Source organism: Copadichromis virginalis, linkage group LG12 (genome assembly GCF_057382275.1).
Source record: "Copadichromis virginalis isolate Kocher_CV1m ecotype Utaka linkage group LG12, C_Virginalis_male_GT1.1, whole genome shotgun sequence".
In the NCBI taxonomy this organism is placed as follows: Eukaryota; Metazoa; Chordata; class Actinopteri; order Cichliformes; family Cichlidae; genus Copadichromis; species Copadichromis virginalis.
In genome coordinates, this window is record NC_140629.1 from 14,094,153 (window position 1) to 14,107,941 (window position 13,789).

Consider the following 13,789-nt stretch of genomic DNA (forward strand, 5'->3'; position numbering starts at 1 on the left):
ACTCAGGGCTCACAGAGGCGTGAATGATGCTGAACAGCAGTGACAAGCTCAGGCAAGGAAACACAGCTGCACTGTTTGTGACATGAACGGAGCATCCAGGTAAAGTCTTAAGCAGAGAGGGCAGCTTCCTGCCGCAAAAATCTCTGTTGTGGTGAAGCCCTGTGGCGAAAAACTGAAAGATCGGCGGAGACTTGAGTGTGGGAGGACAGATAATAAAAAGAGGACCTTGGCGCTCAGCTCTATTTTGCATTCTGTTCACATTATGTTACGATACATGTGAGCTGCGTTTGTTTTTCAATGCACCGCATGAAAGAAGCACAAAGGCAGGCAAGTCTGAAAAGATGGAACATCACAGCAATTAAACAGACAAAACTGACGGTTTGAACACAAAGAAAGCTGAAGGCCTACCTTTTAACAACCGTTTCTACTTCAGCAGAAAGAACGGGATCAATCTGAAAAACAAGAGGCAAAACAAAAATGACCGAAACATGTGCAACAAAATTTCTGTTTTTCTTTTTTATTAAGGATACCTGCAATATCCTAATTACTGGGATATAAAATATCGAATGACACAATTAAGAACTTCTAACAGGAGAAAATCATTCTCAGGAAAATCCTGCATTTTCAGAGATTGGGGTCAGGGTGGGCAATCTGATTAATTGCAATGTGGGATTTATGTGCATTAGCCTGTCCACAGAAAAGTCAAAGCATAGCAATGTGGGTCAAAGATGCTACTAAGCAAGCTGCTACATTTTTCTCATTTTATTTTATAGCTCACAAAATGGCTTCATGAAATTATTTTTTAAGATGTATTAAAAAAGAAATGCAGTTTTGCATCCTGGAGCGATCTGGGATTCTGCAGGAATTATAAAATAGCAGGGGTCGGATCAAGATGATGAAGATACTGGCAAAAATACACGGTTTAAGCCCAACCGGCGCTGTCTTATAGTGAGCCCAAAAACAAACAAACAACAAAGCTACGTCATATGGCGAAAGCTTCAGTGTTCCTGTTCATTCTAATAAATCTGTCATACCTTTACTGATGTTTGAGAGAGATATAATTAGATTTCATTTTTGCTCTCAGCAAATAAATAAGGTGAAAGCCTGCTATCGTTACGGGAGATAACGTTCCCTTTTTGGAATTGTCCAGATTTATTTTACTCTGTAATTTACAGCCCATTTACAGAGAAGTCAGATGTGTCATCGCTGACAAACTGACCTGAATTTTCCTCTTAATCACAGATGCTGCAAAGCCACAGCGCTTATTACTTGAATGAAGTAGCGATACTGATTTCTGTGATGTCAAGACAGCCTGAGCGAGGGATGTCTCATTCCACCTCCTCTTCGCATTTTTTAGATCTTTTTCCTTCACTTCGTTTAATCTGTTCAACACTGTTCCACAAAAAATATATAATCCTTAAATTAACACAGCTGAAATCTGGCTGTCACACGAAAACATTTTTAGTATAAAATTAATATCTTTCCATTTCTTGAACAAACATGCCTGTGATTCAGACGTGTCACGATGAATCACATGTTTCTGCTTCGACTGAACCGTTTCATCAAACAGCAGCAGCAGCAAAGCCTCGTGAAAAAAGCAAGAAGCGGCAGTAAGACGGTGCATACAAGCCCGTGGCCATGCCTAATTGAGTTGGTTCTGTGCAAAGCTAAAGCAGAACGTACCTTTTGCCTGAGACCACTGTTTGAAAGAAAGAACAGATGCTAAAGTACTGTACATTGATGCCGTATCAAAGTCGGGTGGGGGGGAGAAGAGAAGATGAAGACATGCAAACAGAAAACAATGGGTGAGAGAAAAACAAAGAACCGAGGCTGCTGCTGTTCTCTGGGATATGACAAGAATTTTAACATAAAACTGCAACCTGATATTTTTTTTAAAAGAAAAAAAATTTAACATAAATGAATAAAAAAACTAATTTGATTGTGTGACTGACTAGTTGATTGATGCACGAGGTTATTCACGACAGGGTTTGAGAGTTCAATTGCTATTTTCCACTTATTTATTTGCACTGTTTGACATGAAGACACACAGCTTGTACCTGAGCACTTAATGTTTTCAGGGAGACACACAGCACAGAAACATGATAACATGTGACAGGGTGGCAAAACCTGTAACTTGTGCTCCCCGTACACGTGCAGATACATATTATGAGGATTAAAATGAGTTTGCTCCACTCCCACACAGGTCATTAGTAAAAGCCAAGTAATGTCAAGCAGGTAATGCCAACCCCCCCCCCCCCCCCCCAAAAAAAGAAACAAAACAACTCAACCACCACTATAGCTGACCCCTTCCCCAGTATTCAGAAGACATTTCCTTCCAGCACTGTCCGTTAATTCCAGCATAACAACTAAAGCCTGTATGTCTGCTCTATCCAATTAGAGGCTGCCTCAATTCCCGGGGGATGTTTCTAGGTAATTTCAGCAGTACACAGAGTGACAGTACGGAGGCACATGGCAGAAAAGGGAAAAAACAAAAACAAAAGCATACACACAAAGAAACAAACAAAACAAAACTGGTGCATAAGGACTGTTTACTTACCTTGGGTCCAATAATGACTAACACATTCAGCAGATTTTCACAATGCCACTCTGAAAAACATTAAATATAACTGGTGATGTAAAAAACAATACTGCAGTTTGTTTTTGTGTGTGTTTTTTTAAATGAGCAAGTTGTCAAAAGAAGTGAGGCTGTTCTTGCACAGATTCCCACAAGCTTGTTTAATGCACGACACTCGTGGACAGTATGTGTTAATTCCAAGAACGTGCATGTGAAACTTGAACCGTGTAGCTCTCCTCAACATTAATATACAATGTTGACGCCCTCTAGTGATGTCTCATCACAATAACTGTGTGCTGTGAAAGTCACAGTATATATGGGGGGTTGAAAAAGAAACCACTCGTGTTAATTAGAGGCAAAATATTAGGTACCTAATAAGACATACAGGATATCCACCAAAGAAAGAAAAACCATAAAAACCATGAAGGCAAGACCTGACAAGATTAGAACGAGCTGCCCCGCTGCACTGTACAAACACTTTTTCATGCAGCTTACATAATCATATTTACTGGTATGTATTTCTAGTTTCAATAACGGGTTGGGTCTGAGTGCTGATCTCGTCGCCACTTCATGTTATACACATGCATTTCATAGCAAGCACAATGAAATGAATTCAACAATATAACATAATGAATAAAATCACAGCATACTTGAAAAAACCTCCACCAAATAGAGGGGGTCTTTGACTCTTCTGAGGCCACAGACCAATAGGAAGACACGTAGCTCATCCACATGCTCAGTCCTCACACCTGGAGAGAAGCCAGACAAATAGAAAGACAGCGCCACAATATCAAAACACTGCATAATGAACATCCCAAGTACATCAGCAGATAATGAAAGCAATACATCAACCAAGGTCACGAAGAAAATAAGACAGCGGTGACTAATGTGCTCACACAATTCTCTGATCAGGAGGGAAATAGTCTGCTGAAAACACTGGAAGGTCGCACCCTAATCAGTGTGTAATGCAGCATCATAACTACACACTTTGAATATTTGGGTGACAATTTGCTCACTGATCAGCTCTAATTAAATAAAAAAATTAGCCGGGCCAATATCGAGCTGACATCAAACATCTGAAGAATTAGGCTTTAACTGCAATGCTGTGGAATCTGCTCCTCTCAAATATCATCCGGCTATCACATTCAATCCAGAGATTATCAAAAACTGGCAGGCACACAAACGTGCACAATGCCAGCAGCTACTCTCGTGCACCTGACCTGGCAAAGACAGCAGCTAAAAGTCCTGACCCTATTACACAACCCCATCATAAAGGCAACACACGACCTAGCCTGTAAGTCTCAGACCTCACATTAGTCAACAAACCTTTCACTTCAAAAGTACAACTACACTGTACTCGCCTTCGAGTCGAGGCGAACCAAAATTACTGTCACAACTGCGTGGTATGTAATGGATGACAGTGGAAATAACAGAAGAATATACTATATTGTTACACAGCTACTCTTAGTCTGGGGCATTCACATATACAACTAAATTCATTTTTTGTTTTCATATAGCACCAAATCATAATAGCAATCACCGCAAGGCACAAGATATAGATCCTATAATAATACAGATAAAACCCCATCAATCAGGTGACCCCCTATGAGAAGGAGACAATGGGGAGGAAAAACTCCCTTTTAACAGGAAGAAACATCTGGCCGAACCAGAGAAACAGGGAGGGGCACCCATCTGCTGCGGGAAAGGTCAGAGATTCATACTAACCCATGATTAATGGTTGTTAATAGTGATGTATAAACACATAGATAGTAAAAGAGGTCGCCAGCAGCCTAGACCTATTGCAGCACATTTAAGGGACGGTTCAGGGTCACCTGATCCAGCCTTAACTATAAGCTTTATAGAAAAGGAACGTAGTATACAACATCAGTAATCAATAGCACTTAAATAACATTACTGAAAATGTTACAACAAAGCAGTACAAGCACAGTACAACAAAAGTGAGTACTAATTGAGAGACACACAAGCCTGTAATGACTGATCTGTGATTTCCTGTTATTCCTGTTAACTGCATGAAGTCTGTCATGCATGGGGAACTGAAAAATGTGACTGTGAGATGGCACAAAGGTGTGAAATGACACACTAAGACTGGTGACTAATGATCGTCCTAATATGCCGTCATGCACTGAGCAGTGCTTGTGCAGTTATCTACTTGCATAGCGACAGACTTGGCACTGGGGTTATTTATTAATGTAGACCAGACCATATTGGAAAGATGCCATTTATACATGACAACACAAATGCCAAGAGTTACACCAAAATCCTGGCGAGTATTTCTATCGTTCATCTGTTTGAACAGGACTGTAGAGAAACAGATCCCCTCGAAAAAAAAATTAAAAAAGCTGAACACACACAAAAAACTCAAATAAGTTTGAGAATTGAGTATTTGTCATAAAAATCAAAGTTAGAAATACAAAATGCTGAAAATGTTTGCCCTTGTGCAAAATTAAAGTAATACAGCTAGATTTTGCAATGATTTAAGCGATAGCACTAGGATGTACCTACTTCTTTTTTTTTGTGTCCCGTTTGGATCTTTAGCCATCAGAATTGTTGTCTTAAGGCCAAGAAAGATGCCAAGCGGATTTATTTTACCAAGTGGATCATCATGGCCTTGCCATATTGGTCCATTTGATTGACCTTTATTAAAATTATGAATTTATTTTATTTTCAGTTGCTACAAACGGGACAGACATGACTGGGGGATAGGACAGGGAGAAAGAATGAAAGAAAGAGAGGGAGAGAAAGAAAACCAAAGGGGAGAAGAGACGGTGAGAAGGGGGGAAGAAAGAAAAAAACAAACAAACAAAACACCTGGGTCACCTGTATGGAGAAAAAAAACAGAAGAGAAAGCAAACAACAAAGAGCAACATAATAAAAAAAACAGCACCATCACAATAAACTAGCTAGCAGTAGATATCAGTAGATACTAAATAATAAACGATATTGTGCAGCATGCAAGATAGACAGCGCACAATGTGCTTTGAGGCAGCAGCCAAGAAAGCTGTAGTCCGCGTCTGTGAATACCCGTGTGTACACCTGTGTGTATACCTGTGTGGATCAGCATGCTTGCATTCTGCTAGGGAGTGTGGGGAGCCACAGCCCCGTCCTCCAGGGTATGAAGCAGGTATGGAGGAGATCAAAACTCCAGACATCCAGAGGCCCCCAGAACACAAGAGACCAAGGAAGACCAACAGAGGGGCAGCCGCACCACTGTCCCAGTAAGAGCTGAGGAGAGTCCCAGATGAGGGCTCACTCAGCAGCCGCGGAGCAGAAGCCAGGGGGAGTTGCAGTGACGCGCCCGTGAGCTCCGCCGGCCGCCAGCTGTGCCTGAGTGACCAAGCCCCAGGCCGAGAGGCCGGGGGCACCCCACCTCCGAAGTGGCCCGAGCGAGCCCCAGGCTCCAGGCCCCGATAAGCGGCCGCCAAGGAGTGAGCCGGTGTGTACCCGGACGCCCATCCCCAGACACAAAGAACCACCAACGCACCGACACCTGAGGGAGTCCGCCACTGGCAGGGGAAGTGGTGGTGGGTGGAGATAGGCCTCCAAACCTTGGAGGGCCTGAGATGTACCTACTTCTACTGTATATATAGTCAAACCCAGGAAGTAGTGGTAACAGTTGGAACAAAGCTGTTCCAAAATTAAACCTGAACTAACATTATGGACTTTTCCTCAGTGTTTCCATCAGTGCTAGGTACTTCTTGGATGTCCTTGCTAGACTTTGTATTGTGTTCAAGGATTGTTTCCTGTTTTAGTCTGTTTATTGACTAGAATAAAACAAAATGAACAACATTCTTGACAGAACAAAATGGAGCTCAAGGACGACTCAAACTCGTGAGTTTACACTTTCAAATCATTTTTTAGCTTACTGAGGTAACTGACGTCACACTCTGTTGTCTCGATGCATGCTCAATCATGCAGGTTACTAAATCCCAGAAAGTTGATTCTGTTCATCTGCACGTAACGCTTTCAGTACATTTCATCACTCACACAAATGACTTCTTCAGTGACTTCAGCTAACTGCAGTTTCCCCAACTATAAGACAGGCAGGGAGGTCCGTCCTCCTCTGAACTGAGGAGAGGGCTTACCGATATATCTTTCACCATGTCACAATGCTGTGATTGTTGCTTTTCCTAACTCTATGTTAATGGTACTGATCAATTGTCACGATAACGCCAAGTAAATGATTATAAAAAAGCCCATTGTTAGTCTGTGGAGCTAGTTTCAGTCACTATGCACTGTTTATAAGTTTGGGGAAACCTGCAGTCAGCTGAGACTGTAGATGTCACTTGGATGAGTGAGTGAGTGATGAACCCACTGAAAACAAAACATCCAGATGAACAGAATCAGATTTCTGGCATCCATATCCAATTCTAGTCTGTGAGGAGAAGTGTCCGTCACAGCCACATACTAAGCAGATTACTGTTTAAAATACAACAAAGCTCCCTTTGTAAGCAACGATCTGACTGCAGAAACATCCATCCATCTATGGCTCCGTGTATGCACTGCGACCATAGCTGGACTGGCCATTGAGCATACCGGGCAATCGCCCGGTGGGCCGCTGGCGATTTTTTGTTTTTAATGGGCCGATCGATTTTTTTTTTTTGGAAGGGTATAAATAATGAAAGGTGTTGGATTGGCCAATTGGTCATGATCGACTCTGGGCTGGACCAATTATAGCCGAGGAGGTCGGATGCACCCTCCCCCTTGTTTAGCAATCTCATAGACGAACTAAAGAAAATGGAGAACAAAAAAAGGAAAGGAGGTGCAGAAAAAATTAGGGCCAAAAAGAAACAAGCCCTTCAGGCAGACGCTGCCAAATGTGTAAAAATAACTGAATTGATTGGCGGTAGCTATGGCATAGCTTCCACAGATTTAGCATCATCAGCAAGTGGTGGAGGCCAGCAGGTGGATAAGGGAAAGGGGAGGCAAGAGGAGGAGAGACCCGAGGCGGCCGCCGGTCATAGTGGCAGAGGAACTGAACTTCAGGTAAGAAGTTATGACCTGCTGTCTATCTGTGTCAGATATAAACCAAGTTTAGTTGTAGTTTGTTTTCGTTGTGCTGACTTTTTACAGTCGCTTAGAATAACTGGTACTGCGTACTAGCTAGCATGATGGAGTTTATATACTGCTGGGCGGGTGCTATGAAGTTACTGATAGTAAATTTTATTTTATGCTTAAGGTTAGTTTCTCAAACTCTTCAAAATCTTAACAAATTGTGCCAATCCTTACATGTTGCACCAGGCTGATTTATCATCAAAAGTGGAGAAGTCTGTGACAGAGGAGACAGAAGAGCAGCAGAGAGAGATGGAGCAAGAGAGAGAAATAAAAGAGCAGGAGAGAGCGATGGAGATAGAGAGATGACTTTATGTCATCCATGAGGGATGCATTTGACATATGTTTCACATATTATAGCCCAACAAGTTACTTATAGCAATTTAAATACGAGCAATCAGTTTTTGGCAAATACCGGAAATCAGTTTTTGGCAGACAATCACCTTTTGGGGCGATCGTGGCTCAAGAGTTGGGAGTTTGCCTAGTAATCGGAAGGTTGCCGGTTCGAGCCCCGGCTTGGACAGTCTCGGTCGTTGTGTCCTTGGGCAAGACACTTCACCCGTTGCCTACTGGTGGTGGTCAGAGGGCCCGGTGGCGCCAGTGTCCGGCAGCCTCGCCTCTGTCAGTGCGCCCCAGGGTGGCTGTGGCTACAATGTAGCTTGCCATCACGTGTGTGTGACTGGGTGGATGACAGGTTGTGTAAAGCGCTTTGGGGTCCTTAGGGACTAGAAAAGCGCTATACAAATACAGGCCATTTACTTTTGGCACAACATTGCAGTTAATAATACAACAGCTTCTTGCCATTTTTTGTGTTTCTTTTTATCGCTGTGTAACTGAGTTCAATTGAAAGCCTGCATGCACTAGTACCTCTTGCCACAAGTTCCCAGAATCCTTTGCGGTTTTACCCCTGAATGACGTCACATTTTTGGTGGGCCGGTCTCTAGTCAAAATGCCCGGGCCAATTTTTTGTCCCAGTCCAGCCCTGACTGCGACTAGCTTCAACCAAGGAGATGACCCTTCGAGGGGTATTTGTTCATCACGCATTTGATCTTAAAAAAAAAAAAGTGTTGGACAATGTCAAATTTTTAACTGACTGTTGCAACAAATTTAATGTTAAACATTCGTAAAAAATTACAGTTTATCCTGAGAGGAATGCTAACATCTGTGTCAACCTTGTTGACGTTTGTGGCTTTGAATACATTCTCTACTTTAGAGGATAGAGGGGGAGTCAGAAGTCTGCCAAAATCATTAGGATGAGTAAGAGAACCCTGAATGTCTGCATTTTTTACCAATCCATCAAATAGACGTTGGCATATTTTCCAGCAGAAAGTGCAAATTTTGACCTGCTGGTTACACAAAAAGAATTCATAGATTATTAAAGTAGGTTTGATGCTCTGGGGACCATGACTATATACAAACAGCTGCGGGGAAATCTATCCAAAAGCTGAATGGACTGCCAAATGCAGAGCAGAAAGTCTCGTGAAAAGAAGATTTAGACTTTATCGACATTGATTTTTGAGCCTTTATGTCAGAGAAGACTGTGGTTTTATGCAAATTTAAAGCAAAGCTGGTACAATAGCAATACTTTAGGGGTTGAATTTGAAAGAATAAATAAAATTACATTACTTTCTGCCATCAGTGGTAAATAATGGTATAGTTGGCCACAGAAAATTGACAGAAAAATCATTTTTAATCCTTTAATCCTTATTGAAACAACCCAAAATGCAAAATCACTGCTGCTGCGAAAACCATTTTGGCAATGGTGTTACCAATTCAAGCCAAATCTTTAAAAATTTTTTTTACAAACTCTGCCCAAGTTTAAAGAAACAAAACAAAAAAAGTGAAAGAAATCAAACCACAGAGCACCAAGCCTGTGGTTGCAGTACAGTGACACTCGAGTGAAATCCCCTGCTGCCAGATAAGTCCAGATCAGAAGGCTGAAGCAGCTCTTTAATGCTATTAAAGAGCATCTTAAAATGACAGCCTGGAGACTGGGCACTGACCCCGATCCTAGGAGAAAAAAAAAAAGCTTTTACATCTGTGGGATGTATCAAACTTCCTTCCATTGATTCACATGATCTGAAAACGTGCCAGCTAAGCTAAACATCCGTTCAGTTTCTCCAAACAAGCTGCAGGAAAATACTACAGGACCTCGAATCATGTCTTAGCACAGACCTGTCAAAATGAAAAAAACCCAGTGAGGAAAAAATATATATTTTTGGGAATCCAAGACAAAATTCATTTTCCCTCTGAGAATAAAACTAAACAAATTGTACAAATCATATGACGTGCCAGAAGCAATATTCTTTCTCTGTCTGTGTAGTTCTGTGAGATCTATGCAAATCATAGTTTTTGTTTGTTTGCCTTTGATTTCAGAAGGGTAACAACCCCTGTAATGCTTTAATCAGCATGTGTGCATGCGTATGTCTCAGCATTGCTGGAAGAGAACATACAGTATCTATCTGAACAGCTCTGCTTTCATCTGTTGAGCGGCATGGTATGTTTTTTTTTGGACTAGACAAAATAATGACATAACCGAAAAACTCAAGTATGAAAAAAAAAACTTTTAATTTGAAAAATTCCAATAATTAGCACTTCCACTGTACATATTATGCTTTTAGGTATCTGAAAGGTTTTTGACCAAACTACATATGAAATGTGACGAGTGTGTGATAAGCAATTTCGCACACCACATGAGAACTGCACACATGAGCTGTGAAATGACCTGCATTTTGATCAGTTAAAATTAATTATACTTGACGTCTCATAACATGCTAGAGTCAATCCAACCATGGAGCAACTGACCTGGCTTAAGACTGGGACTATAAATGTGGGAACATTGCTACAAATCTATAAATAACCTGAACTCTCAAACAGCATTTGCAGCAATTCTAAAAATCACTTTTTTTGTTTTAATAATTATTATTCTGTACAAATGTGTTTAAAACGAAGGAGCAAAAGGTATGTCATGAACCATTTGTGTCCATCTCTGTTCTTTCAATACCAAAACATCGGTCTGAAAACTAGTTATGAGAGTACAGACAAAAAACACAAAAACTGTAAAAATCAAACAACATCAAAAAAATCAATTAAGGCTTCCCACCTGACCTCTTTACAGAATCACCTGGTTTTTTTTACCAGCTTGGCAGATTAGGAAAATGCAGGCAAAATGATCTTTGTTCATATGCTGTAACTTGTTTTGATCAACCCCCAATCCCACCTTTCCCCTCGGAAGTTTACACAAAATGCACTTTAAAAAAAAAGTTTTATCCGGTAATTCTTAAACCAATAAACATGATATAATTATACTGAAGCTCAGTGTTGATTATTTTAATACAGCAAGCCACATTATACTCTCTCATTATAAAATACTAACCAAAGGCTCTGACAGTACATTTAGCTCATTAAGATATTGTTTTCTTAATCTAGTGCCAATACTTTAATAGTTAATTTGATAATTAAAGAGGCCACATCCTTTGTGTGGTTATGAGAAGGCATCCGTATACACTTTGAAAAACCTGAATGACTCAGGCCATTACTGTATCACTCAAACTGTGACACTGTGTGACAGCTTAGTTATCTGAAGTGCCCAATGACATCTGCTGTCACATCCTGATCGATACAGTCTAAATATGGCAGATCATTTATTATAAGTAATGAGGTCACTGCCGTTGTGGCACGTGTTTGAATGCGAGCGACTCTATCGCTCCTGGATTAGAGTCTTTACCCGTGAGCCTCGTTAATCTGACCTGTCAAAGACTTGTCTTCATAGTGGTAAAGACTTTACTGTCAAATTGTACTTGTAAACATTTCAATCTATAATAGATGTAAAGATAAGATAGATAAGATCCCTTTATTGTTACCCACAGGAGAAAGTCGTCCAGGCAGCTGCTTGATCAAAGAACAACAAACATCGCAATAAAACCTTAAATGGGCAAATTTTAGGAAAGGCAGACCTTAAAGTAAATATACAAACAGATGACTAATTAATAACGCCTCATCAAAGCCTCTCTACTTTTCTTTGTGTCCAAGATGAGCTGTTCATTTATCCGCTAACAGACAGAGGGGCAAATAAATGTTTATGTTGCTTCTGCATACACACGGGAATTCTGTAAATCTACTGCCAGAGATTCATGCATGCAAACAGTGTTCAAAAATGTCTTGGTGAACGGTCACTGTTTCTGTTCCCATGATGAAAAATCTGTCAAAAATGTTTAGTACAACTTTGGTAAACTACGACGCCGCACAGCTTGATGGATTGTCGGAGGATTACGGCTACCGTAGTCAGGAGCCTTGCGGAGTAATCTGGTTCCAAAACTTCGTCTGCTTCAGGTCCCAAAGTCAAATGAACACTGTGGCATCACTGAGAGTTGAAAAACTGTCTAAATTCTTTGGTCTTTAATAAATTGATCAGCGTTGCTGCTTTACCAGGTGTAACAATTAAGTTTAACATCCAGGGATACATGAAAACAGAATTTATTAAATTTAACAAAGTTAGAAGTTAGCAGGAAGTTAGCTCGCTAGTTTCCACCTAAACATGATATAGCATGTTCTGACTGAGAGATTTGTGAACAAATTCAAACGTACTGCTCTGCTATCACTTCAAACATAAATGAAGACAGAAAACTAAACAGCAGTGATGTTTGTAGGGTTACTGAAGTTGGACTAGCTGGTATATAATGATGTGCTATGTGATCGCTAGCGACACAGCTATGTTAGCATAACATAAACACAGTGAAGCTGGAGGATGAACGCTAATGGTACGGAAGTGGAAGCAAGAAGAATGAGTTGAGTAAAGTTTGACTTATCTGACTATTTTATTTTGCTTAATGCGCCTTATGTATGAAAACAGACCCGTTCATCAACAGTGAAATGGTCCAAAAAATACGGTAATATTACTGCAGACGCCAAACACTCAAGGGAGCTCTGATTTATTTTTCAAAAGTTCAATTCTTTATTGACTATTTTAAATACTTTACCAACCATGTCTGTAGATTAGCTCACTTATCTTGTTCACATTTTGGTCCAGCTATTTTATTTAAATCTACTTTATTATGCTTACTTGGATACATAATTTTGGAGTTTATTTCATTTCATGTTTGATAAACGACAGACTTAAAACAGACTGCCTCATCTTGATAATATACTCAGACCCCTGCCAGCTCCAATCTTTTTTCCCCTCTAATTTTTGAAAATATTGAGCTCACGTACAGAGACGCTATCTGTTCCGCATGCTGTTTTGTTCAAGCAAAAAAATAATAATAAAAAGAAATAAGCAAAAATGTAAATGTTGATGAATTTTCACACAAACATTTTCCACATGTCTGTGTTAAGTGAGTGACCCCATATCAACGTGGACCCTGCAGGGACCTGTCTAATGTCTGGGAAAAGTGGGACACTCAAAGGATGACCTCCAACTGATCTGGGCTCTACAGTAAATTCTTCAGGGGTGTAGCTAGATTAGGTAAAAACAACAGTGACACCTCAAACTTTTATAACATACTGGTTATGCTGGGAGTGAGCACAGTCATTTGTATACAAACAAAAAGGTGAACTAACGACTCCTTGGCCGGGCTCTGTACCTTTTTACTATGATGCCAGAAATAGTAAGAGGCCTCTCTGAAGGACTCATAGCAATTAATGAAAAAAAAAATACACTCTATATAAAAACTCTCATTGCTCTATATAACTGTAAATAAACCACTGTTAGTGCTGAAATTTAAAAAATAAAAAAAATAAAAATCCTTATTTTTAAACTATCTTAAACATCACAGAGTAGATTAGAGAGTTCAGCGAAAAGCGACTGATGGCGAGTGTCTCACAAATCTGCTGTTATGCGAGTTTGATGAATAATCAAGACTTAATCCATCGGTGTCAAACTCTGGTACGTGGGCCAAATTTGGCCCGTAGCCTAATTACATTTGGCCCGCTAAGCCATACCAAATTACTATTAGAGCTGGCCTACTGGTATTATACAGCTAATATATATATTGTTTAGTATTAAGCTTTGCTTGTTTCATATTCAGTTTTTCAGCAAAACGTGTCCATAAGAAAAGATTCATTCTTATATCTGGAGGAATAAATATATTTCAATAAATATTAACGTTAGCCCGCGATTTTGTTCCAGTTTTGAATTTTGGCCCA

At 40.3% G+C, this 13,789-nt stretch overlaps 1 protein-coding gene across 1 annotated transcript in view; it reads right to left on the reverse strand.

Annotated features, from left to right (window-relative positions):
- glt1d1 (glycosyltransferase 1 domain containing 1) overlaps positions 1-13,789 on the reverse strand; it is a 36,373-nt gene that overhangs the window by 2,902 nt on the left and 19,682 nt on the right. The window contains exons 7-9 of the mRNA XM_085474825.1: positions 3,226-3,324; positions 2,558-2,607; positions 409-452 (exon numbers count right to left, since the gene is read on the reverse strand). Of these exons, the coding sequence (XP_085330951.1) occupies positions 409-452; positions 2,558-2,607; positions 3,226-3,324 (193 nt within the window). The remainder of the gene's footprint in view (positions 1-408; positions 453-2,557; positions 2,608-3,225; positions 3,325-13,789) is intronic.